A 27,379-nucleotide genomic window follows, 5' to 3' on the forward strand; every position below is an offset into this window, starting at 1 on the left:
TTTAACTAATCACTCGCCGATATATTTGAAATTAACGTCAACTTAGTAATGATGAGTTTTCTTTGTTATGGATAGTAATAATAATTTTGTAAAGTAAAAAAAAAATGTAAACAAAGGATTATTAATAGTAATCAACGTTACAAATGAGTTGCGTAATTCGTGTAATGTTTAGTGAAAAAATAGCTAATTATAACACAAAGGTGTGGGAAATTCACACCTTTGTAAAAAGTATAAAGTATAATTATTTTATTATCTAATATCACGTAACAACTGACAATTATAACAATTAAATGTTTTGCTTTAAACAACTACGTTTTTTGATAATGATCAATATTGTCAGTCTTGGTGTAAACCAGCATAATTTTTCTAATTACTAACGGTATATATAATATTAAAGATAAATTATCTTATCTTATGTTATCTTAATGTTGTCTTAAATTTTCTACCCGTGACCACGAACGCTGTAAAGTGCTCGAAACGTCGGGATGTCCAAAATAATTAATATACGCGATTAAAAACCGTTATAACTAGTTTTATTTAATGTTATCTTTTTTTCTAGGTTTGGAACACATGCACAAAAGACACATAGTGTACAGAGATTTGAAACCAGCGAATATTCTGCTCGACGAACACGGTCACGTTCGGATATCCGACCTTGGACTTGCTTGCGACTTCTCTAAGAAGAAACCGCACGCCAGCGTGTGAGTTTAAATATATTTATGGCAAACATATACATATTAATTTAATAATTGTATTAACTTAAAAATTAACTAACATGACTGTATTTTTTTAAATGTTGAAAAAGAGTAACTACTGAGTTTCTTGCCGGTTCTTCTCGGTAGAATCTACTTTCCGAACCGGTGGTAGCTTCACTTAATTGTTAAATGACGATTCAAAAGTGCTTGTAAAAGCTCACTTGAATAAAGTATACTTTGATTTTGATTTTATAACAGCACTGTATCATTATCATTACATAGCATAGAGGTTTACTGCAGTATGTTCCCATGTATGTTTAAATTTTTAAAATTGCTAAACGGATTTTGATGCAGTTTTTTTAATAGATAGAGTGATTTCAGAGGAACGTTTTTGTATATAATACATGTACAATATTGTAAAGAAACAGTAAGAAATCGGTAGTATATTTACTATCAGCATTGCTCCCTTGCGAAGCCGGGGCAGGTCGCTAGCTTTACCTATATAAAACTTACTAAGACAATATATCTCCTTCTTATAAAAGATGATTGAAATAATGATATTTTTAAAGATCTGATTTACCAAGACGGGAAATGTGTTCAATAACTTTATGTAAAGTATTGACAAGTGTTCTTCAAAATACTTTATTGCATTTCAATATTGTGCCAGTTGATTCATCAAGTACAATTATTATAATAGGAAATACTTTATTTATTTTAAATTGTCGAAGAGTTTAAATTATACTTATACCATGCCAATGACATTTTCATAAATTCAACTAAATTAAAGTGCGGTTAGAAATTCTGCCACATGTGTATTCCACCAACCAGCATTGGAACAGCGTGGTGGAATATGTTCCAAGCCTTCTCCTCAAAGGGAGAAGAGGCCTTTAGCCCAGCAGTGGGAATTTACAGGCTGTTGTTGTTGTTGTAAAGTGCGGCTTAAATTATTTAATAACTTTCTTTTTATGAACTAAAAGCTTATATTGGTGTTCGTTGTAATTTCCAGCGGAACCCACGGCTACATGGCGCCGGAAGTTCTGTCCAAGGGTACCGGATACGACTCGTCGGCCGACTGGTTCAGTTTCGGCTGCATGCTCTACAAGCTGCTGAAAGGTCATTCGCCCTTCCGCCAGCACAAAACTAAGGACAAGCACGAAATAGACAGGATGACTCTCACCATGGTACATGTAATCTTTGTTTCAGTTTAATATATATTTTATTTATAACATAGTTTTTCCAAAACTTGCACACCTCGATCAAGTAAATTCTTGCTATAAATATTTGTTATGACTTTTGAGGTTATACTAAATTAGATTGTTTGAGATGGTGATTTCCAATCGAGTTTTTTTCTTATATATAAACATACCTACTTTATTCGAATAGGCCTTTCCATCGTATTTTTTTTGTCTAAGAACCGGCAAGTAACGACTCTGTGCCACGATTTCGTTACAAAGTTATCGATGAAAAAAGGTGGTTATTAAAAAACTTTTATTTAAAGATTTCCATTAAGTTTTATACAAAGAATTTAATGTAAGAGTACATTAAATTAAATTACTTGGTGGTAGGGCTTTGTGCAAGTCCGCCTGGGTAGGTACCACCCACTCATCAGTTATTCTACCGCCAAACAACAGTACGCAGTATTGTTGTGTTCCGGTTTGAAGGGTGTGAGCCAGTGTATCTACAGGCACAAGGGACATAACATCTTAGTTCCCAAGGTTGGTGGCGCATTGACGATGTAAGGAATAGTTAATATTTCTTACAGCGTCATTGTCTATGGGTGATGGTGACCATTTACCATCAGGTGGCCCATATGCTCGTCCGCCAATCTATAACATAAAAAAAAAATTACAGTTATGTACGTTGTAATGGTTCAGATTTTGAGGTGTGCAAAATATAATTTTAAAATTGATATTATTTTTTCTGTTATGGAGATTAAAAATATATATTTTATATTTTAGAATGTGGAACTGCCCGAATCGTTTAGTCCAAGTCTGAAGAGTTTGCTGGAGGGATTATTACAAAGGGACATCAACAAGCGACTCGGCTGCAAGGGACGAGGGTAAGACTTTAGAAACCGACTCTTGTATGACATGTGAATGTGTTCAACGACATACAAGTTAAATAAATTTAACGTTGTCTTAAATTTTCGCGATTATTACACATTTAAATAAAACTAGTTATAACGGATTTGAATCGCGTATATTAATTATTTTGGACATCCCGACGTTTCGAGCACAGCGTTCGTGGTCACGGGTAGACTAGACAGGTAGACAGTCTACCCGTGACCACGGGATGTCCAAAATAATTAATATACGCGATTCAAATCCGTTATAACTAGTTTTATTTAAATAAATATGTTGTTTAGATAAAAATATAGTTGAGATGATTGACGATAATACCGTGTAATTTTAGTGTCAAGATAGTCTGTCCCAATAGCAGGTTTTATATTCTTTATAAATTTGTAATATGTGTTTATGTTGTGTTAATGTTGGCGTAGTAAATACTTAAGTGAAACAGCCACAAAGCATTGTATTAAACATTAATATATGTTAATCTAACACTGTTTGTAGTATATGTTGCAGCGGTGTTATTGTTTAGTGTGGAAATATCTAAGATTTGTTTTACTATATTATACTCCTATCAGGCCTATAAGGCTATTTAAAACAGATTAAAGCGAAAAGAATTGTATGAGACTTATAGTTTGTTCGCGTTAAGAATGCAGTGAGTTGTCATTGTTTACCGGCTTTACTCCGCCCCCTGACCAATCAAATCTTTTTTAACAGCAGGGTGAAGGTGTATGCATATTTGTGTTAAAATTCCAACAAATTATATTTGTTATAAAGACTAAGTATAATGAATTTAAAAAATACACATTAAAATAAAAAATCGAATCGGGGTGAATAATCAACAAAATTCTTAACGCTATATACAATCGTTTGCGAATCTTGCCATCGCGATGTAGAAATTTACATATTTTGACATAACGTCATCTAGTATCTATAGGTTACATTTATTATTACGTGTACAGCTTGAATAAATTAAATATAAATATATAAATAAACAAAATTTAAATCATAAAAATAAAAATATCAGTTAATGATTAATTAAATGTGAACTTGACTTTGTAATTTGAAAATATTTGATTGGTCAAAGGGGGCGGAGTCAGGCCGGTAAAGAATGACAACTCACTGCGTTCTTAACGCGAACAGACTATAATCAATGTGTAAAGATATGTTATGATTATTCGTGGAGTTAGTTTCGGTATCTGTAGTGAGTGGTGACCGTCCTCAGCGCCGACGAGGTGAAGGAGCACGTTTTCTTCGCCGGTATCGACTGGCAGCAGGTCTACCATCAGAAGTACACGCCGCCGCTGATACCGCCGCGCGGGGAGGTCAACGCCGCGGATGCCTTCGACATAGGCAGCTTCGACGAGGAGGACACCAAGGGCATCAAGGTATAGTACGACACGAATGTTACTTGGTGGTAGGGCTTTGTGCAAGCCCGTCTGGGTAGGTACCACCCACTCATCAGTTATTCTACCGCCAAATAACAGTACTCAGTATTGTTGTGTTCCGGTCTGAAGGGTGAGTGAGCCAGTGTAACTACAGGCACAAGGGACGTAACATCTTAGTTCCCAAGGTTGGTGGCGCATTGACGATGTAAGGAATAGTTAATATTTCTTACAGCGTCATTCTCTATGGGTGATGGTGACCACTTACCATCAGGTGGCCCATATGCTCGTCCGCCAGCCTATAACAATAAAAAAAAAAAAAAAAAATTAGATGTAGCATCGGAAAATGCAATGGAATGAAAATAAAACCGATTAGTGCCGATTTACACAACCAATAGAAATAGCTACCTATCGCGCCAGTCGACGCTATTCGTCGCTATAGATTCGCGCGTCAGAGAAAGCAATTGACGGATATATTAGGTCATATGATATTACAAGTTATTACGTTTGTGCAAAGATCATATTCGCGTGAGAAATAAATATTGATAATTTGGGATAGCATACTTAATTCGGATGTGATCGGTTTTACGAATTTTGCCGATGCGACATCTAAGTTGTGTCGTACTATACGCGCTGTCTGCTGCCTTGTAGCTGTCGTTGGGCAGGTGCTGCAGTGCACCAGGGCCTCAGAGTTTGGGGGGGGGGGGGGGGCTCTAAACTAAACCTTAAGCTTCTGAAGCTAGCAAAACATGACCCTGCGAACAATGTTTCTTATTTGGTATCAATAATTAAAAAGGGTAATTATGAGTTAAAGAGGGATGGGGAAAATGGAGGGAATGAGGGTTCTGATTATTTTTCTGTTCACCGAGGCCCTTCCTCACTTAGCTACGCCACTGATACATATCCTTACACTATGAATGGCCAGCCAAATATAGGATCAGCTACATACCCGTAAAGCGGAACCCAATATTAGTTACATTGTCTTGAAATCATTCCGCTGTATTTCCATTTCGATTTTAATTTAGTTACGCTACATCACCTGTAAGTAATTTGTCCGGAAAATCAACCCTTTCAAATAGAAAATTTGTATCACTGAATGATTTTCCAAACCTATCTGCAAGATGAGATTTATATAAATGTATCCTAAAACTATTATTAACAAGTATTAACAATTTATTTTAATTGTAATTTCATCAGATAGTATAAATTGTTCTTACTAATATTTAGTTTAACATTATCGTTTTAAAAATGAAACCAGCCAGAGATTCCATTTATATTCGTGTATTTTTTAATATATATGTAAGCGTAGCGAATATTAATCAATTCTAATATATAGATTTTTTGTCAAATAATTGAGAGTATTTCTTATATTTGACGACCTCGATGGTCGAGTGGTGTGTACACCGGTTTTCAAGGGTACGCCACTCTGAGGTCCCGGGTTCGATTCCTGGCCTAGTCGATGTAGATTACCATTAGTTTTCTATGTTGTCTCGGGTCTGGGTGTTTGTGGTACCGTCGTTACTTCTGATTACCATAACACAAGTGCCTCAGCTACTTACATTGGGATCAGAGTAATGTATGTGATGTTGTCTCATTTATTATTATTATTATTATATGATCTTGTATACAGTTGACAGAGGCGGACCAGGCACAGTACAAAGACTTCCCGCTCGTGATATCGGAGCGCTGGCAGTCGGAGGTGGCTGAGACCGTGTTCGAGACGATCAATCAGGAGGCTGATAAGCTCGAAATGAAGAAGAAGTCCAAGCAGAAGCAGAAGTTTGACGCTGACGAAAAAGGTTGCTCTGATGATTACCATTAGTCTTTGATATTTACATATTTTGACGACCTCCATGGTCGAGTGGTGTGTACACCGGTTTTCATGGGTACGCCACTCTGAGGTCCCGGGTTCGATTCCCGGCCGAGTCGATGTAGATTACCATTAGTTTTCTATGTTGTCTTTGGTGTGGGTGTTTGTGGTACCGTCGTTACTTCTGATTTCCATAACACAAGTGCTTCAGCTACTTACATTGGGATCAGAGTAATGTATGTGATGTTGTCTCATATTTATTTATTTATTTATTTACATAAATATAGTGTTATGAGATTCTTGACAGAGCTTTTTCTATAATATAGAACTTAAATTCATATCAGTATTAAATAGCCTTATGATGAACGAAGTTGAAATGACGAACCAAATGTTGTTTTTAAAATATTGTCTATGGATTGTCTATGAACTCTTCATTGAAATTTTATTATTTATTAGTTTATAATTCGAATTTTTTGTGATATGCTATCCAGTGATTTTACCTTTTTTACAATGATTTGCAGACGTTTTTGTTTAATTGGTAGATTTAAATGTTTTCTTTATTTTTTTTACACAATATTGCTTTAGTTACTCAAAAATGTAACCTAAATTATATTCCTTTCTACCGAAGTTCCTTTTTTACTGTATTATTTGTATTTTTATTAGTAATATAAAACATTATCTTTCAGAGTCTGATTGCATATTGCATGGATATATCAAAAAGTTAGGCGGGCCATTCGCTAGCGCCTGGCAGACACGTTATGCCAAACTTTATCCAAACCGCCTGGAACTCCACCTCGAGAACAGTGCCAAACCAGAAATGATCCTCCTCGACACCGTCGAAGAGGTGTCCTCCGATTTGGTCTCCGTCAAAGGCGAGCAGTGCATCGTGCTGAGGACCAGGAACGACACAAAAATCGTCCTGACCAATACCGTGAGTGCAGTCTAAAAATACATTGGTAAAAAAGGCGTATTATTCGAAACAAGATTTTGTAGATGACAAAAAAGCGTGGAATTAATAACTGTTGACTTCCAGGCAGGATTTATTAATTTAAATAATTGTATTAACTAACATGACTGTATTTTTTTTTTTTTAATTTTGAAAAAGAGTAACTACTAAGTTTCTTGCCGGTTCTTCTCGGTAGAATCTACTTTCCGAACCGGTGGTAGCTTCACTTGATTGTTAAATGACGATTCAAAAGTGCTTGTAAAAGACCATTTGAATGAAGTATACTTTGATTTTGTTTTTGATTTTTGATTACGATCGTAATCGAAACTAAACCGTCTCATTAAAAAAAAATTACCTGTTGCCTGTAAAGTCGGTATACGGGCGAAAGTTTTACGTGAAAACGACTTATGTCTGTCTCTCTCGCTCTTAGGCGGGCTAACCATGCCCGTGTGGAAGGGACGCGTGCCTCTCACTCGCTCTCATTGTGAGCGCATAACGTGAGCGGAGCGTAACGCAGTTTCTTGAATTGTCACCCGGCAAACCAATTTATAAGACGTTGTCACGTCAACAAATGTTTCGTGCCGATACACCTCTCGCAGAGGTAATATTCCGAATAGACTCAGGCGACCTATGCACGTCCTGAACGACACAGACGATAGCCTCACTATCGCAAACAAACCATTTGTAGGGAATAACACACTACACACCACACACCCACAGCGTTTCCGCCGGCGGAAACGAGGACCCAGTTATGCGACGTCTCGGAGGCGGCCGAGACGTCAGTAAATTCACTCAGTGTTAGAATCACTCCCCACCGATTTCGTTCTGAGCCGAGGTGCGATCTCATAGGAGACAACCTCAGGACGAACTTTAGTTTTAATTTAGTTTTAATTTAGAGCCCCGCGCTCAACCTCAGGGCAGGGGACATTAGTTCTCGCCCGAAAGACAGGTGACGCTGTGAAGGCCAGCAGGGCGAACAGCAATACACAACACAAAAAAAAAAAAAAAACAAATGTTTCTTTTTTCAAATTGTAGGACGAGATCGGACTGAAGGAGTGGGCGATATCGCTGCGGTCGGCGCACAAGTGCTCTCAGGAGCTGCTGGCGTCCATGGCGAAGAAGGCGGGCAAGATATACGGCACGGACGGCGCCAAGGAGTCGCTGGCGCTGGGCCGGCCGCCGCCCGCCGCCTCGCCGGCGCCCGCGCGCGCGCCCAACGGCACCAACTAGCACGAGCTTCCCGCGCCCAACAGGGGCGCGAAGATGTTCCGCCGCTCCAAAAGCGCCGCGCAACTCATCAAGTGAGCGGAACATGTGCCATCAAGTGAGCGGAACATGTGACCGGCAGTGACCGCTCGGGTATTCCGATTTGAAGCTACTAGACGGCCGAGCGAACGGCCTCAGTAAGGACTATAGTGACTATTAGGACTGCCAATTATTAATAAATAAATGCTGTTCGTATTTTTATTGTTGTACGAATTAATGATATAGGGGCATTCAATAAAGTGTATAAATAAAATTCCTTTACAGTGACTTTATTTGGTATAACTTTTGTAATTGTTTGCACGTATTAAATTTTGTAATTATTAATGTAAACATTCTGGATGTTGTATTTAACTATGTAAAAAAATTAATAACGTATAATTCTAGTAGATATAGAGATTACCTATATGTCTGTGTTTGTGCAATAGATAATAAAACTAAAAAAAATACAAATTGACTAATTGACATTGGTTATTAATAAAAATTAGTGTCTTGACATTTCGATTCAAAAGTGTATATTGATAGTTGCTTGAAATTAATCGATTTAAATTATAATTAGAGAATCTAGCACTTCAGTTACATCTGTCTATTGCACAATATGTATAAAATACGACTTGTATTGTATTTACGTTATCTCTACTGGCTCTCTTGTGCAATTTGAATAAGTTGACATTTGCATTGCATTATGTGTAGTTAAATCAATTTTGCAATTATTTATTACAAGGTACTTAAATTTATATTTGTTTCATATCTACTGTTGCATATGCAATAAGTTTGTTATTTATTCAAATAGAAAAAGATATATAAGTAAAGTTATTATAAAAATAATCTCCTTTCATATGAAATATAGAGGCAATACTTTTCTAACTACCTTAGGTGTGGTAATAACAATAGTTGTGAAGAAAATAATTAATTAGAGAGAATTTAAATGATATTCCAATTTTAAGAATTTTATCATAATTATGTTCTCCACATGATGTTGAAAGTGACTTTTACAGAGACATTTGTATGTTTTATAACAATGCAATTTATTTAAACGAAAGTTTGTGTCTGATACAGATTTAATTGTTTGTCTCCTACTAAATTATATCACAATTTTAAGTGCATATCGTAAATCTGGATCGAAGTGGTCTGATTGTTTTAAACAATATAAAATAAATTTTCGAAAAATTTAATTAAGTATTTATTATTTTCAAGAGCTATCTGAGTACTAGTGTTCAATATAATATAATAATACTGAGTTTATAATTAATTAGGCCATAAATGAACGAGCATTTTGTGGTGATTGATTATCTGGTGAATGTGTGCGGACACCTTAGTATGTTTAAACATACAAAGGTGACAGGGTGTGATGTTATTTTGGATTAATAGTTATTATTGTAATATTGTAGTATAAAATGATGCAATAAATTTTTAATTGTACATATTATACTATTAAAGGCGTAATATAAGAAGTCGTAAAAGTCCTATTAGCTAGTAAAGTAGGAACTTTTCGTTTTACCGTTAGATATTTTCTGCCTACCTATTAGTAACTCACTAGATTTCCGAACTGTGTTTTATGGATTCAGAATTATTTCGATTTTAATAATATATGTTACTTTTGAACTCATAGATACATGGTTAAATATAATATATTATGTAATGCATTTGAAACTAGTTTCTAATTATATTACAACTTACAAAGAAAATAAAAAAAATTTAGATAGTTTTTTTTTTATACTATAATAATATTCTTAAATATGGTAACTGTGCTTAAAAAGTAAGTTCAATCCATGTTATGCCATTTATATAACTTATAATAGTTATTTACATAAATCCCGGTCTTACTTGTGTTAAAACATTCTACTCAAAATATATTGGATGATAAAATAAATTAACAATATAAAGTAACATTTGATAATTAAATATTTAAAATACTATTTTCTGTTAATGATCAAGTCTGGTTATATAAAACTCGTAATTTTAGAAATACATGTTTTATTTAATAAAACATTGTTATCATATTTAAATATGGTTCGTAAAAGTTTAGATAAGTTACACTTAAATATTAAATGTCAGCTGACGACATGTATGAAATAATGAATATTTATTCTCTAATGTAAGATTTTATTTGATATGTACCTTTTTATATATTATTTTATAATTAAACTCGGCACGTTATGTAATAATAATAATAGTGTATGAATTAGATGCTAGTCAATTGAATTTACACAACTGGATAATTGAATGAAGTTATTTTGAAAATACAATAGATATTTACAGCTTAAACAGTATTATAGGTTAGGTTGTTTGATAAAATCATTCTGTCTAATGTGATAAATATTGTTTTAAAATGCATATTCACACGTAGGAGGCTTCAGTGTTTGTCTTTAACTAAATTTATATTTATTTTTGTTGCTTCTGCTTTACTACTAAACATTGGTTGAGTAGCTTAATGTGTGGCTATTAAGCTGTCGCAGAAATTTTCAATAATATAATACAATTATATAAACAATTTGTAGGCTACAATGGATTTATGAATTCTCAACATTCCGTTTTGCCAAATTAGTATTAAATAATGTAAAAAAGCATTTAAGGTTTTTTCTATTGTTTGTAATTTGCTTTTCACCACTTTACATAGCGTATATTGATATTCGAAGTTAATTTGTTTATGTAGTTTGTTATAGAACAATACACACAGCTAGATCTGTATCAGACAATGTGTTATCGTACATACCTCTTTTTAGAAAATATTTTTATTGTGAACCTACATTATGTGTAGTAAATTGTTTATTTAATCATAAAGACTTTTATTGATCTCAAACCTTATTTATAACCCAGACGTTCTAATACTAAATTATTTTAATTAAAATATATCAAATATAATAAATAATATATACATTAAATATATATTGGCTGTTTAACCAAATGGGAACATTATTTCACGCGATATTAAAAAATAAATATTTCATGAAATTAAATCATTTTACTCTCATTAATATGGTTATACTTTTTGTTTACAAATAAATGATTGTACGAAGACAATAAATATGTTACTGATGTAATATCTTGTCTATGACATGACAGTTGACACTAAATTAGTGGAATGACCACAGTGAAATTAATTTTCAAAATAAAAGAAACCTGTGGAAAATGTTTTAACAATGATTGACTACATTTTTGTTGTATAAAATTATTGTGCTATATTTTTTTTAACGCTAGCGATATCTATAAAATTAATATTAAATCTGAAACAAATGGGAAGTAATTTCAAACAAAATTAAATAATGTCTGAATTTGTATATTATTTTTCCTTGTTAGTTTGCATATCACTCGGTAGCTATTATAAGAAAATAACAGACATAGATATGAAACGAAATTACGGGACGGGACTAGGCTTGTTATTAGTCTGCTTGATCAGCGGGCATCACGTGTACCACTCCGCACTTATGGTTTGGGGAAATATTATCATTATCAAATGCTGCGACAGGAGGTAAGATTAACCAGTGTGTTTTTTTTTGTATTTTATATAAAAACTAGCTGACCCGAATCCCTATTAGATATCCCGTGTAAATTATAATACGGCAAAAACGCTCCAAATTTTTTGAATATTTCGTAAGAACCTGTATAATAAAATAAATCTCAAAAAAAAACATGATTAAATCGATAAAATTAATCACCAAAATAACTGCACTTTTAAGCAATAAATGATTAATAAATTTATTTCTATTTCTACTGTTCTAGATATTTACACCAAATTAGCTTGGCGTTCACATGGATTTACTTGATATACCTTCACTTAAACGTAACGAATATTTACATAATTTGGCTGAATCAAACGTTAGCCTTAAAACTAGTTGGATTAGCTTTCGAAATGAATGCAGTTCAAATAAGGACTGATGCTAAGGGATTAAACGTTTCGAAAATTAATATTAAAGATGTTGACACCCTTGCCTCTGAGCCCAGTGCCGCTGATATTATTGCGTATTCTTATTCATTTATTGGGATTCATAGAGGTAACATAATATTAATAAAATGGCTATCTAAATAATAATAACGAATAGTAATTGGATCATTATCGAGTTAGATATGAGACAACATCACATACATTACTCTGATCCCAATGTAAGTAGCTGAAGCACTTGTGTTATGGAAATCGGAAGTAACGACGGTACCACAAACACCCAGAACCAAGACAACATAGAAAACTAATGGTATTCTACATCGACTCGGCCGGGAATCGAACCCGGGACCTCAGAGTGGCGTACCCATGAAAACCGGTGTACACACCACTCGACCACGGAGGTCGTCATTAAAGGATAAAAATATTATTAATTTTTTTCAGGTCCTTATTACAGATGGAAAATTTTCGATGATCATTTCAATGCCCCTTTCGGAGCGTTAGGAGATTGCAGGATTATAACGGAACAAAAATTAAAAAAAGCTATTGTATGTTGGCTTGGATATTTGTTTTTGCGCTCAAAATATTCTCCAGAGGTACTTAACATCAGTACTTAAAATACGTACAACAACCACAGCCTGTAAATTCCCACTGCTGGGCTAAAGGCCTCCTCTCCCTTTGAGGAGAAGGTTTGGGAACATATTCCACCACGCTGTTCCAATGCGGGTTGGTGGAATACACATGTGGCAGAATTTCTATGAAATTTGTCACATGCAGGTTTCACGATGTTTTCCTTCACCGCTGAGCACGAGATGAATTATAAAGACAAATTAAGCACATGAATCAGCGGTGCTTGCCATCATCGGTTAAGATGCACGCGTTCTAACCACTGGGCCATCTCGACTCGATCGAAAATACGTACATACGCGCGTAAGAATGACATATTATAATGCTCACTCCTAAATATTTCACATTTGTATATATTAGATAGCGTTGTTTGGGTAGGTACTTCATATAATACCGACTTTTCAGCTTTATTATGAAGATGTATTCTACAATATGTATGGTGCTGATTTTCGCTATTTGTACAATATACCGCAATTGACGATGTATCTCCTCCACTGGAAAACGGTCATGATGTTATGCACGAGCGTGTTTACTGAAGCCGGTTTCGGAGTGTACCCGGCTAAATGTCAACCGATTCCAGGATTTGGACCATCTACACATTTAAGTTTTGTTACATTGGCGTAAGTTTCCATTTTAAATTTTTCCTATATATTGTAAAATGCTTTGAAGTGTTAAGATTCTTAAATCACTTGTGACTGAGACAGTTGAGGATCCCTGGTTTCTGTGTGAAGATTAAGAAGGTAGATTCCCGTTCTTGGGGAATATTTGTAATATGCGGATGTTATTTTGTTATGTATATTCCGGACCAATTATGTAGTGTAATCCGGTGTTATAAGTTATTTTAATTTGTTTGATGATCTCCATGGTCGAGTAATGTGTACACCGGTTTTCATGGGTACGCTTCACCAAGATCCCAGGTTCGATTCCCGGCCGAGTCGATGTAGAAAAAGGTCATTAGTTTTCTACGTTGTCTTGGGTGTGGGTGTTTGTGATATCGTCGTTACTCTTGATTTTCTATAATACTATTGCTTTAGCTACCTATATTGGGATAAAAGTAATATATGTTGTGTTGTCCAATATTTATATATTAATTTGTTAATCAAAATTTTAATACGTTAATTACATTTTACATATATTTTGTCAGGACCACGTCCACTGATGTGGCGCTTGAAGAGGAATACAATTTCTCAATGCTGAAGTGTTTTAATCTCGAAGGGTTGCTCATAGGGCCCAAGATGAAGGATACGATGCGGAGTTGGGACATGCCGACACGCTATTGGTTTTGGGCATACGTACAAAAAACATTTATCAAGTCCAATAAAGAAGTGAGGTATGTATTAAAATATAATAGGCTATTTGACTGGTTTTTAAAATCCATTTTATATTATTTAGTGGAGGTTAAGGAACCCAGTAAAAGTAGATTTTTTTATTTCTAGTACATATTTGCCGAAAAATATCATATTAAAAATTCCATATTTAAATAACGCGCGAAAACGCTACTTGGACAATATGGCGCTGCAATGGGGTCGGTGACGTCACTTTGCTGTGTTTTAATCTGTGGTACATATAGTAGAAAAGCAAAGTTTACAACAAAGTGACTTCATCATAAGATTCATAAGCCCGGCCAATCAGGCGTTTTGTGTCACGTGACAAACGTTTGAAAAAATGCATTTTTATTTATTGTTTTTTGAATAAATTAAGTATTATTTTCAAGTTTCGTTAGTAAATAACCATTTTTAAACTCATAATATACACTGATTACAATAATTCACAATTTATTTTTCGCATTGTCAAATAGCCTATTATAAGATTTTTGATTGCTTTGTATATTGCTGTTTGTTTACGACAGAAAATATTAAATAATCTCTATACATATGTATAAGTGGTTTTGTTAATTACAGGAGTGCTTTTTCCCTTTTGGCTTGGACGTTGTGGTCTGGTCCAACATTGCCTCAGTTCATAATAGCATCTACGTTGTGGGTTTACGTACACCTCGAGGCCGAGTACAGTGTTCTATACGATACATCCGGCGCAGTGAGTAAAAATAGAATGACTATTTTTAAAATCCCTTATTCATCATAATTTTCAGAACACTATATTTTATTTTTACATCATGCACCTATTTTTATCTCCTATTCTCACTAAATCCCTAAATAACTCACAACTCATAGATTTCTCACTAAATAAAGTCATGTTTTAAAAAAATCTGCAATTCGTTAATACTACGTAAAGTATGACACAAATTAGATGTAGCATCGGAAAATGCAATGGAATGAAAATAAAACCGATTACTGCCGATTTACACAACCAATACAAATAGCTCCCTATCGCGCTATTCGAAGCTATTGGTCGCCATAGATTCACGCGTCAGAGAAAGCAAGTGCATTTAAATCGACGCGTCAAATTGACGAATATATTGGGTCATATGATATTACAAGTTATTACGTTTGTGTAAAGATTATATTCGCATCAGAAATAAATTTTGACAATTTGGGATAGCGTACTCAAGTCGTATGTGATCGGTTTTACGAATTTTGCCGATGCGACATCTAAGTTGTGTCGTACTATACTTATATTCATCCTGTTTTGATCGCGTTTTAGGGTGTCGCGTTTTATGTGTTAGGCAAAACAAATGTCCTTTCTCGGAGTTCAATTTTGCTTCATACCAAATCACATAAAATTCGGTTCAGCGGTTTGGTCATGAAAGAGCGACAGACAAACAGAGTTACATGCGTTCACATTTATAATATTAATATAGGTTCAAAAATTTAATTCACGCAAACCATGTTTTCGATTATTCTGGCTTTTTCTGAAGCATGTAATTGAAAAGATTATAAGTTTATTATATTTTTGTTTGTAGCTAAAACTTCCGTGGGACATCGGCTTTTCAATAATGCGTATGTTTTGTCTGCTGTACCTGACTCCGTGTTTCGTTATCAAAAATACCGATGTCGTGTTGAGGTATTACAATTCAATTTTTTGGATCTTCCACTTGCTACTTATCTTTTTGATGATTTATTCAGTTGTAGTTTATAAAACTAGAAGAAGCTTATGATTAAATTTTGATGCACATATAAATAGTTTTATTTCATTATATGATAAAAAATGAACTCCCAATATCCCACGTTTATTTGGCGTCGGCGTAGCATGTCCTCTCCTTCCATACTTCTCTATCTGACGTCATCTCATAAGTAACATTCTTTCCAGCCATGCCGTAAGACTTTCCTCATACTATGGTTCTCACTCATAACAACAACAACAGCCTGTAAATTCCCACTGCTGGGCTAAAGGCCTCCTCTCCCTTTGAGGAGAAGGTTTGGAACATATTCCACCACGCTGTTCCAATGCGGGTTGGTGGAATACACATGTGGCAGAATTTCTATGAAATTTGTCACATGCAGGTTTCCTCACGATGTTTTCCTTCACCGCTGAGTACGAGATCAATAATAAAGACAAATTAAGCACATGAATCAGCTGTGCTTGCCTGGGTTTGAACCCGCAATCATCGGTTATGATGCGCGCGTTCTTACCACTGGGCCATCTCGCTCATAAAAAAAGACTAAATTTGTATATATAGACATTTATTATAATATTTAAAAAGTACATAACAAAAGTTAAGTGCTTAATTTAAATCTTGAAACTCATTTTTTTAAATAAACAATAATTATTATTCGTCATATCACAGAGACACTTATTCTGTATGGAAGACAATTGTTTAACTTAAGACTAACAAAATGCTATTTCACTTATTACGGTCTATGGTACATATGGTCTAAAATAATGTTACAAGAATCGATTTCTTATATTTAATTTAAACGTGATTAATTTCGAATATATACGATATGGTTTATTAGTTAACATCAAAAGCACTCTGTTACACTGGTCACTTTAAATATTTTTCTAAAGAAGCAACCATTGAATCAAAACTTATACTAAAATTATTACTTAGATTAGTACAACATAACAACATATTATATATTAAATAAAATGAAACTATCTAGCACATAATAGGATATACTCTGCTAGGTTGAGACCTAGTTAGTCGTTAGATTCTAAATATATGTAAAGTATTTCACAGATTAAAATCTTCGTCCAAATCATTTTATTTCGATTTTTTTTCGTGTAAGAAAATACCAAACGATCGTCAGTATTTATAAATGTAATAAATAATTATCATTCTCTAATGATTTGATATAATATATTGATAATTTATCCTTATTAGCTATTTAAGCTCATAATTGCGGAAAAAAAGCTTTATAAATACTGAAGTCTCTTTTTTATATACATTGATAGTTATGGAAATGTTTTATTGTCTTTTGTACTTTCATCAATACTCATAACAAAAATCTTTTAAAAATGCTGATTGCATTATCAAACATCAACTATTTAAGCTTAGCGCTGGCTAAGTACGAGAAACTCAGGATTTCAAATAAATGCTTCCAACGCGAAGCTGTCGTAAGGCAAAGTGTGTTCACCTTTTCAATATACCGTACATATAATGTGTACCGTCATTTGTTAAAACAAAAATTTTATAAATAAATAAAAGGACAAAGTAAAATTTGAAAATCAACATTACATCTACGGTCTGCCTAAGACCTAAAAATAAAGGATTTTATTATTGTTGGCGCTATTAACGTGCTTTGTGACGTGTTTATTTATGACATTATTCTAAATCTATATAGGCAGCAGAATAGCTTTGTCTTTTTCTAAATATTTTTTTTATTATGACGCAATAGCGTCTATCTAAATATTAGGCTGACCAATAGGTCAGCCTAATATTTAGATTGAGAGTCAATCATTACACGAATAAAGGCTACATTCATACATAATAACGTAACGAGTAAAATGTTTGTACTAATTTAATACATTTAAAATAAATCAACAAATAATAAAATTTAATATAAAACAAATAGAATAATATAACTTTATATTTTTTCTTAAATTCTAATTTCCTTGCTGTTAATAATAATCTTTGGATCCTCGATAGTAGCTTTGTTTTGAATTAATTTCAATTCCAACAGTGCTGGTGAAATATTTCCAGTTGGTTCCAACGCTGTAATCAAATATCATTTACATATAATATACATATGTATTCAGTACTGAATCATTACAGTACCAAGGATATGAGGAGTTTCGGTAAAGGGCTCAAGCCATAAATAAAAGCGTGGATATACGCGAAATAGCTACATTGATAAGTAGCGTTGCTTAAACAAAAAATGTTAATGTATGTAATGGCATGCCATTTAGCTTTTCTATTTTGTTTCCACATCATTTTATTTTTCAAATTTAAATCGGTATGTTAAGCAAATACAATATACAATACAAGATTTCAAGAGATTAGGTAATTGATACGCGCATATTACGATGTTAATTTGTGTCCGAAGGGTCTTATGACAATTTTCTCCGCGATTACAGCGCACAGAGGGTGTGAAGTTTATTCGCGGCAATTTATCGTCAATGATCAATTGAGCAAGGTCGACGATGTATATCCACCTCATATGAAAGCTTTCAGGTTTAATGCATGCATTGTTGCTTAATACATGATGACGATATATCTTCTATCAAATACTGAATAGATTCCGATTTTTTTCTTACGATATCTATCTAATTTCTATTCTTCTTTTATTAAAAATTAAAAATGAAGTTTATTTATTGAATTATTCAATAATAAAATATGAAATAAATATATATAATAATAATAAATACCTCTAGCTTTCTCGTAAGTGTCCTTGACGACGTGTTGGAGCGTCGCTATTGTCTTCTCGAGCGTAAGTTTCAAGTTATTGTTAGTTTTATGAGACCAAGCTAAGAACAAGGCTGCGAACAGGTCTCCGGTGCCGGTAAATGTTGCGTTTATTTTTGGTATTTCGATCTGATAACACGACTCTGAAAATATTAAGAAATACATTAACATTTATGAATTACTTAGTATATAACATAAACCTAAATTAAATATATTTTATAATGGGTTTTATTTACTTTTTGCATTGTCATTATTTGAGTATAAGACGTCTTTAAACTGTACATTTGCTTAACATTGCGACATCGTGAAATAATTTGCACACATTACTATTATCTGTTTATTTTATAATGGAAGATTTGTTTTTGTCGAGGAATATTACGAAATCGGCGCTTGTTTTATTGTCGCTAGGTCTGTCGGGTTGCCACGCGAGATTTAGGCTGAATAAATTATATATTAATTGATTAATAGAACGCGCACCGACACCTAGAATTTATCTTATTTTTTAGAATAATAATACAACTCGCTACTATATACAATGATACATGATTTCATTTCATTTAAGCGTAAGGGATGCCTTATGAATGTTTTCTTTTTTTTGCTTTCTTTAACAGTAAGCATAGACATGAATTGGCAATACTTTCCCATACGATTTGTCGTAATGACTTGAACACGTGAACTAAGATTAACTTAGTTTATCATTCAAGGTGCTTAAGCCAGAACAATAATCAGAATGTTGATCGACCTTACAAACTGGCTATCACGCTACAATTTTAAGTGTGAACGATTTAGTTAGTCAAATCATTATTACTTTGGAACTACTTATTTACTTATTACTTATTTTTTATCAACCAAAATTTTTCATCAAAAATAGCTTGTCACGATGAGTACGCTCGATTAAATAAGATGTGCTGATGAAGCTAACAATATTTGTGTTACAAATGTATTAAGCAATATTTAAACATTGTTGTTTGGAACATTAAGATACCTGACCTTCAACCTTTTATCATTATATACTATAACACAAACTCGCTTACCGCTGTTTGTCCCTATGTATGCTTAGATCTTTAGAATTACGCAACGGATTTTGATGCGGTTTTTTTAAATAGACAGAATGATTCGAAAAGGTTTTAGTATACAATACATAGACTGTAGTAAAGAAACACTGATAATTTTAGAAGTTTCTAATGCGATGTCGTAATCAATTTTGTAATATGTTTACTATTAGCATTGCACCCGTGCGTAGCCGGGGCGGGGCGCTAGTATACTCTTATCTCAATGTCAATTAAATTTGTAGTGTAAAATATCATGACATTTCATTCATATATAAAATATAGTAGACTGTTCAACCGAGGACAGGCATATAATATTTTAGTTTCTCAACAAATAGAAAACGGCCCATGTCCTTCACGATCAACAGATAAAATATAAACAGTAAAATATAAATACTAAATATTAATTTTTTGGCCTGGACTGGAATAAACTATGATATTGGCACAGTATATGTTAACTAATTATAGTATCAATATTTTTAAATTCACCTTTATTACTGGCAATAGAAATCATATTGTTCTCATCCCCCAATATTGTACTAGAAAGAACGACAGTTTTTGCTCCAATATTATGTAGTGCATCGATGACCTTGAGGGCTCCGGTAAGATCTTTCATTTCCAAGCCAGTTATCAGTTCTGCTTCAAACTGATTTGGGGTTATTATATCGGCCAAAGGTATTACAATATCCCTGTAGACTGGAAGAATAGCTTCAGGCACATACATTTTCCCATTGTCTCCCATTACCGGATCACATACTGTAAATAATATTAACATGTTCAATAGGATATAGATGTTTGATAGGATATATAAAAAGTAGAGATGGGCTGTGGATAAATGAATGAACCGAAGATGAGATTGTAGATGTTTGGCCAATCTTAGGTTCAAATTAACAGAAACTTTCTTGGAAGCGACGTATGGTGAAGTTTTTAAAATGAAGAAATTAAAATGTAATATACAGGTTTCTTTGAAAAATATTAATAACTTGCTGAATATAGAAATTCAAAGTTAAGCCGAATGTAAAATAGTTTTCATCTACATTACTGTATATCTTAATGAATTATTACTGTAATCTCAGATAATGTCTGTTTTTATAGGGGCAGATATGATGACAACTATAAATTAAGACATTGATATTATTTACCAGACAGTATGCTATCTTATCCTATTATTTCATTATGATAACATTATTGTTTAACACTACAGTAAAGTAATATTACAACTACTAAAGTAGTTTTCTTATACTAAAGTAGTCTTTACAATATATTTTTATAAATGTTTTTTAATCTACCAACATAAAAACAAGGCTCATAACAGTAACCACAATGGTGAATGATAAGTATAATACAATAGAAGCTTTAATATTATGCTCTATCTAATCATCTTTATATTAACATACTGTAACAACAAGATTATTACTTTTTTTTTCATTCAGTATAAACAAACAAAAAAAAGAAATGAGATGGCCCAGTGGTTAAAATGCATGCATCTTAACTGATGATAGCGGGTTGAAACCCAGGCAAGCATCACTGAATATTCATGTGCTTAATTTCTGTTTATATCTTTATATTCATCTCGTGCTCGGCGGCGAAAGAAAACATCGTGAGGAAATTTGCATTCTAATTTCATAGAAACTTTGCTACATGTGCTTTTCACGAACCCGCATTGGAACAGTGGGGTGGAATATGTTCCAAACTTTCTCCTTAATGGGAGAGGAGGCCTTAGCCCAGTAGTGGGAAATTTACAGGCTGTTGGTGTATACAAAAAAGTATTTACTTCATAAAATAAATATGAAGTCATACTTAGTACCAAAGTATAGTGAAGAATTTGTTTAAGCAATGTTGCTATCAAAACTACAATACACATAAAAGTAATGTACAATAAGATTTTACTGTCAGATTTAATCTTTATGGCTCTGTGTGTTAGAACATTATCTTTTACATAAAATTAAAATACAACATGTTACATTTCAGTATTAAAAATGGGAATAGATATTATTTATGGAACATTTATCAGAGACATGTTTGTGGAAAATTGGTAATTTAAAAAATATATTGAATCATAATCAGGGCTGTCTCTAACCTATTGGGGGCATATTACTATTTTGGGCTTATATGTTAACAATTTGCAAAAATACAAATATTTAATGTGTGTGTGTATTTAGATAAAATTCTATTTCTTCTCACCATAAATTAAGTTTGGATTTTTCTGTCGTAGCCTTTTGATGATTTGGGCAATTTGTTTCAATGAGTCAGGGGACATTGAGTATCCAGTAAGAAAATGTGTAAAATAATCAACTTCATTTAATATCAGGCCTTCAATGAGAACTCCCATTTCCTCATTTTTCAATATTGTTCCTTTATGTTTATGTTTGTATGCCCCATGTGTTGCAAATTGTACCGAATTTATAGCATCAACTTCAAAACCTAAAATCTACAATATAGTAACAAAAGTTTATTACATACTAAGTAAATAAGGTAGGGTCTAATTCATGTATCAACACATACTTTAAAATAATTAAATATGTCACTAGCAAAATATTATGAAAATATTACTGAAGACAGTTTTAAAATTTTAATATTCTGATTTTAATTCAAACACTATAGTCCATTAGCCTTATATTGATATCAATATTATATTAATATTTGATGAATTGATTAAGTTTTGTTAATATAGTTACAAAATCTCGGGCTAATTTAACAACGTTTCAAAGTAAATTAAATTAATATTTTATCATTTAAATTCACATAAATACAATATTATTTTAATGACTTACTTGAAGAGGGAAAACGGCACTTTTATTACCAACATATCCGTGAACGACATGGCTTTGGATAGATAATACCCTGGGAGTTTCAGAAGACATTTTTGTTGAAATATTATTTGTCAGCAATTGTAAAATAAATTGCTGACAATCCCGAATTAACTAACCTCTATTAACTATTAAAACCTTGACATACACTAAGTCAATCTTACTTTTAAGGATTTGAGAAATATTGTACAATAGATTTAGAAACGACTGAACATTTGGATACTTAAGTTCGACTGACAAAGTGACAATTAATTTACTTCATTAGATTATGAAATATGTATGAACATGAAATAATAGTAGTTGTCAAAGTGATAAGGATATTTTTTTCATTTTGAAATAGGCGAAGGTATTACGCCTTACAGCCTCTAACAACACTTATTTTAAAGGAACCAATAATATTATGATTGCTTAAGAAATACCTATTGTTAAATGGGTACAATTTAAATTTTGCAAATACTCAATATTTTCTACCTATTTATGGACATATATACTTGTTCGTCCTGAACAAAATTCCCATGCAGAGACATTGAAACAACAATTGATTTTTAAAATATATCTTCTCTTCCTTCATAATGTTGTCTTAAATTTTCGCGATGATTACACATTTAAATAAAACTATTTATAACGGATGAATCGCGTATATTAATTATTTTTAAACATCCCGACGTTTCGAGCACTTTGCAGTGTTCGTGGTCACGGGCAGACTAAGATGACATTTGTCTATTTGAAGAACAAAGGAAATATTATTAACAACTACCGCCAACGATTTCTCAATTGATATCTTGAGTAACGTTCCGGTTGCACGCAGAAGGCACTAACTGTATCTTTAGGTCTTGCAGTCTGTTGGATTTGGGATTTTAAATTTTTAATAAGTGGATCCCAGGTGTTAGAAAGTCTCCAACCATCTTCTCTATTGAAGTTCGGATGTTTTTGAATTTCAATAGCCTCGCGTATCATTCTAGGAATGAATCTGTGTTCTCTAGCGAGGATCTGTGGTTTATCAAATCGGATAAAATGGTTAGGTTTATCCAGAGCATGTTCACAGACTGCAGACATAGAAGAACGCCTATTTTTGACATCTCCTATATGTTCCTTGACCCTGGTACCGATACTTCTCTTTGTTTGGCCTATGTAAGATAAACCACACTCACATTCGAGTTTATATACTCCTGCAGTTTGTAAAGGAATATTACTCTTGATAGGTCTCAAGAAGTGGCTCACTTTCTTATGAGGCTTGTAAACGGTTTTAATTGAAGCTCGCTTCAAGATGTTGCCAATCCTGTCTGTAACTTTAACTGAATTAGAGGCAAATAATTCTTGAGACAGGATTCATTTCATTCATTCCTTCATTCTTATAAAAATGTGATATGACCCAACCTTAAAGACTGGTTTTTAATTGCATTGCAGGGACTTTCTAACTGTGAGGACTTTGAAATTTTTGATAGTGAAACTAAATTACAATTGTTTTTTCTTATGAGCCAGCCACAACATAAATGTATTAAGACAATTTTGTGAAGCATTTGGATATGAATTAAAATATTTTGATATAAGGTAGGAAATAAAGAGTTTAGAAGATTATTTGGTAGTTTTTGTACTTTATACTAGTTGTGCACGCGAACTTGTATGCGTTTGAAATTAAAAATAAAAATTATTGCAGCCTAAAATTACTCATTATATTAGTTATCTGCCAGTGAAAGTTCCGTCAAAATCAGTCCAGCCGTTTCAGAGATTAGCCGGAACAAACGGACAGACAGACAAAAAGTGTAAAAATGTTATTTTGGTATATGTACCATGTTTACTTACATATGCAGTGAGTAAAACAGGGATATTTTAATATTACAAACAGACACTCCAATTTTATTATATGTATAGATTGGTCGTCCTTAAAAAACAATCTATCAGGCTAGTGCTATATATAAGCATTTTTGTCATAAAGTGGCTTGAAAAGTCAAATTAATAAACTTAAAAGATTGATTTTGTACATTTCAGATATAAAATATAATAATCTTAAACTTTAATTTAATTAATATAACTTAATTAATACATGTACTGAAAATTTACATCAACATTTAAATTATACAAGTGTAGTCTAAGTTATTGACTAGAGCTGGGTTTCTCTTGGGTTGTTTCATAAGCTCTCTCCAATGTATCTGTGATGATTTTCATATCACTTTCAATACTTCTAGCCCAATTTTCCACATCTCCTATTTCTTTTAAGGCGCTGCTAAAATTCTCAACCAAGGCCAACCATTGTTGCGTTTGTTTTGCAAAGTTGATAGCTCCTTGATGTAACAATTTGGCTTCAGCATCTAGTTTCTTTTGGTTCAAGTAGGCTTGAGCTACTCTATATAAACAAAAAAGTAATAGTTACGACTAGCAATGAAAATGCAAATCTCTTATCTTAGATATTGCTTACAAACATCTCTTAGCATTAGATTCAGATCAAATTCAATGTATGTAACATTTTTACGGTGCATACGCAAATTTATATCTTTAGATGACAAGTTATAACAACATTCATTCATATTTTTTTTATTTTGACTTGAACAATACTTACCCCACATTTAAGTGATCTACTAGTGCTTGAGTTAAATCATTAGCAGCTGCAATGCATTCCTTGCGTTTTTGTTCTGTAATGGTCACGATTTCATTAGAATTATATTAAATATAGTCCTCATAAATAGATTTACAAAATATACCTTGTACTACTCGTTTAGCTGCTTGTTTCGTTTGATGTTCTTTTATTAAGGATGAGAGCATTTTCGTATAAATAAAATTTATATCAGTATTCTTAAACTAAATACACACTCTTTTTGATTATTTTTTAAATATATTTATTTTATTTTGCGTGTTTACGTGTTTTTGGTCTTGACATCAAAACAACAGAAATGACATCTGTCTCTGACAGTTCAGAGTACATAGCATAAATATCATTAAAAGGTTATTATTGCCAGTAAATGTCATTTTGTTGCAATATTTTTTTCCTTTCTTCATGAAGTAGGCAAAAAAAAAATTGTTCATAGATACATACAAATTAATATATTTTAAATCGATTAGATTTATAGTATTTTCCAATCGAAGAAGGAATAGAAATAAATAAACCTTAGTTTTACGTGCTACACGGGATTTGCTAATATTTTAGTAATATTGTGCACTACTATTAACAGCTCTTGATTAATGTTTATATAGGCATGCTTCAATGTTCTTGCTGACCTTTGAACAGAAAAATATTATTTAGACTAATGTATAACGGTGATTCTGATCTATAATCACCCATGAGATGGATTAATTCAGCAGTATTAGCAGTTATCTAAATTGATCCAGAGTAGATAAGTAATTCGCGCAACAATTTATTGGGTTGTGAAATTTCTCGTGTCCGACCGAAGATTAACTTTTGGTCGAAGTCTAAGCTGAAGACGTTTAATTAGCTATCTACTTAACCTTAGGCCCAAGGCGAACCCAAAATTGGAGGTTAAAAAACCTAAAAATAAATAAATTCAAGATTGATAAAAATGTTTTGCTTTGCTTTTTATTAAGTTATTGGCGATGTCACCTAATAGTCTAAGATCTCGCTGCAGAATCAGTGTCCACTCACAACGTACATTCGTAATTATTATAGCAATAAATAGCCTCAAATAAGTGTTGCAAATAAATTAAAGTTACTTTTATTGGATACTGAAATGCGCTTTCAAACTTCGTTTATTTTAGTTTATTAATTAAGACGGCGGCTGGCCAGCGCAACTGAATGTGAACCCAGTTGGGGGACTGGGCTCACAATGACACTGCCTCTTCCATTCCACAATTGTTTTGTTGGAACAGTTCCTTCAATTTAAGTGCTTACTTTGGCTTAGGTCAAAACTTCGAAGTTTAAGCTTTGGCGGATCTTAACCGAAGACATAAGTGTTGTCAGAGACATAAAATTAGTTTAATTAGCAAATTTACATCAAGTTTTTTGTAAATATCACTACACTTTATTATCTCACTGAAACGAATAAAACGTTTTTGTATTTTTTAGACGAGATAATTATCCAAAGGTGCTTGTTTACAAATGGCTCTAATTAAACGTGGGCTTTATCGTAGAAAATGTATGAAAAGACTAGGGCAGAGAAAAAAATAGCGATATATTGCTAAGAATTTTCTTGGTGGCTTTCTGGAAGCCTTACTGGTTAGGTAGGTACCACACATTCATAAGATATTCAACCGCCAAACAGGTGAGTGAGCTAGTGTAACAAGCACAAGTATATAGCATCTTGGTTTCCAAGGTTGGTGGTGCATTTGCGATGTAAGGTATTACTGTCGGCCTGCGTATTATATAAAATAAAAGAAATGGGAAGTTTGCTTATTAATTAAATTAAAAAACGTTTAAAAATTCTGTAAAATTAAAAAGTCAAATGTAAAGTTACTGTTGTAAAAAAGGTTAGAAAAAATAATAATCTCGAATTTTATGTATATATAAATAAAATAAAAGTGTATTTCCATTTCTACATACCTAATAAGAATGAAAACTTTTTGTCAAGTCCCAAACCCTTAATTTTAAGTTTAAAAAACTTAAAATTGAGTTTGGTCCTATAAGACTGGATTTTCGGGTTGCTTCTATAATCTCAATTACAAACTTCATAACGTTCCTATTCTTATCGCCTACGTTTTGTACCTTGTATATTTGTAGAGGTACAAATACTTTGTAATTATATAATACAGCATGTCTTATGAATAAATAAACGCTTGATTTTTTTATACAATCGATTTTCAGCAATAAAATATAGGTAGTTTTTATTTTCGAAATGATATATATTTGAAAAGAAACTTTGTCACACCTTTGGAAATTTTAAGAAGTAGAGTATCCTACTGCCTAACGCACGTCTGCCTTTGAGATTTGCTTGAGTCAAAAACCCATTAAATTTTATTAGTTCGACGATAGAACTTAAATCCGGATATTACGATCTATAGTCGTAGACGCTAGCCAATAGGTACAAAAGCCAATATTACTATGGTATACTAATTCCCTACATAAAACGTATAAATATAATCTTGCATCTAATTCATATAGAGATTTTTTGTATACCGATTTAAAGGATGAGTGAGCTAATATAAAACAGGCACAAGAG

At 32.8% G+C, this 27,379-nt stretch overlaps 4 protein-coding genes across 5 annotated transcripts in view; 2 read left to right on the forward strand and 2 right to left on the reverse strand.

Annotated features, from left to right (window-relative positions):
- The window catches only part of LOC124533975 (G protein-coupled receptor kinase 1), a 38,010-nt gene extending 27,065 nt beyond the window's left edge, over positions 1 to 10,945 (forward strand). The window contains exons 10-16 of one of the 2 annotated variants that reach the window (XM_047109548.1): positions 560 to 701; positions 1,702 to 1,882; positions 2,654 to 2,754; positions 3,987 to 4,149; positions 5,777 to 5,945; positions 6,643 to 6,887; positions 7,938 to 10,945. In XM_047109548.1, coding sequence (XP_046965504.1) covers positions 560 to 701; positions 1,702 to 1,882; positions 2,654 to 2,754; positions 3,987 to 4,149; positions 5,777 to 5,945; positions 6,643 to 6,887; positions 7,938 to 8,132 — 1,196 coding nt within the window. In that variant the 3' untranslated portion in view covers positions 8,133 to 10,945. The remainder of the gene's footprint in view (positions 1 to 559; positions 702 to 1,701; positions 1,883 to 2,653; positions 2,755 to 3,986; positions 4,150 to 5,776; positions 5,946 to 6,642; positions 6,888 to 7,937) is intronic. The other variant, XM_047109549.1, reaches the window with a different exon arrangement.
- Positions 10,946 to 11,275: 330 nt separating this feature from the next.
- On the forward strand, positions 11,276 to 15,738 carry LOC124534374 (lysophospholipid acyltransferase 7-like). The gene is made up of 7 exons (XM_047110178.1): positions 11,276 to 11,637; positions 11,889 to 12,160; positions 12,490 to 12,641; positions 13,078 to 13,292; positions 13,817 to 14,002; positions 14,574 to 14,706; positions 15,533 to 15,738. The coding sequence occupies exons 1-7, from the start codon at positions 11,432 to 11,434 to the stop codon at positions 15,725 to 15,727; spliced, it is 1,359 nt and encodes a 452-aa protein (XP_046966134.1). The 5' UTR covers positions 11,276 to 11,431; the 3' UTR covers positions 15,728 to 15,738.
- A 498-nt stretch (positions 15,739 to 16,236) lies between these two features.
- On the reverse strand, positions 16,237 to 22,511 carry LOC124534120 (pyridoxal kinase). Its single transcript, XM_047109812.1, has 5 exons — positions 22,239 to 22,511; positions 21,649 to 21,895; positions 19,954 to 20,220; positions 18,379 to 18,558; positions 16,237 to 17,725 (listed from the first exon to the last, which is right to left on the reverse strand). The coding sequence occupies exons 1-5, from the start codon at positions 22,326 to 22,328 to the stop codon at positions 17,610 to 17,612; spliced, it is 900 nt and encodes a 299-aa protein (XP_046965768.1). The 5' UTR covers positions 22,329 to 22,511; the 3' UTR covers positions 16,237 to 17,609.
- Positions 22,512 to 24,276: 1,765 nt separating this feature from the next.
- Positions 24,277 to 25,172, reverse strand: LOC124534121 (biogenesis of lysosome-related organelles complex 1 subunit 1). Its single transcript, XM_047109813.1, has 3 exons — positions 24,974 to 25,172; positions 24,832 to 24,904; positions 24,277 to 24,618 (listed from the first exon to the last, which is right to left on the reverse strand). The coding sequence occupies exons 1-3, from the start codon at positions 25,032 to 25,034 to the stop codon at positions 24,369 to 24,371; spliced, it is 384 nt and encodes a 127-aa protein (XP_046965769.1). The 5' UTR covers positions 25,035 to 25,172; the 3' UTR covers positions 24,277 to 24,368.
- Positions 25,173 to 27,379: the final 2,207 nt, after the last annotated feature.

This window comes from Vanessa cardui, chromosome 12 (genome assembly GCF_905220365.1).
Source record: "Vanessa cardui chromosome 12, ilVanCard2.1, whole genome shotgun sequence".
In the NCBI taxonomy this organism is placed as follows: Eukaryota; Metazoa; Arthropoda; class Insecta; order Lepidoptera; family Nymphalidae; genus Vanessa; species Vanessa cardui.

Coding starts and splice junctions, on each gene's coding strand:
- LOC124534374 (XM_047110178.1), top strand. CDS start 11,432: ATGTCTGAATTTGTATATTATTTTTCCTTGTTAGTTTGCATATCACTC. Junction 12,161..12,489: donor ATTTATTGGGATTCATAGAG/GTAACATAATAT, acceptor AATTTTTTTCAG/GTCCTTATTACAGATGGAAA. Junction 14,707..15,532: donor TATACGATACATCCGGCGCA/GTGAGTAAAAAT, acceptor TTTTGTTTGTAG/CTAAAACTTCCGTGGGACAT.
- LOC124534120 (XM_047109812.1), bottom strand. CDS start 22,328: ATGTCTTCTGAAACTCCCAGGGTATTATCTATCCAAAGCCATGTCGTT. Junction 21,896..22,238: donor GTGCCGTTTTCCCTCTTCAA/GTAAGTCATTAA, acceptor ACTATATTGTAG/ATTTTAGGTTTTGAAGTTGA. Junction 18,559..19,953: donor TTCTATTGCCAGTAATAAAG/GTGAATTTAAAA, acceptor TAATATTTTCAG/AGTCGTGTTATCAGATCGAA.
- LOC124534121 (XM_047109813.1), bottom strand. CDS start 25,034: ATGCTCTCATCCTTAATAAAAGAACATCAAACGAAACAAGCAGCTAAA. Junction 24,905..24,973: donor AGCTAAACGAGTAGTACAAG/GTATATTTTGTA, acceptor TGACCATTACAG/AACAAAAACGCAAGGAATGC. Junction 24,619..24,831: donor GTAGATCACTTAAATGTGGG/GTAAGTATTGTT, acceptor TTGTTTATATAG/AGTAGCTCAAGCCTACTTGA.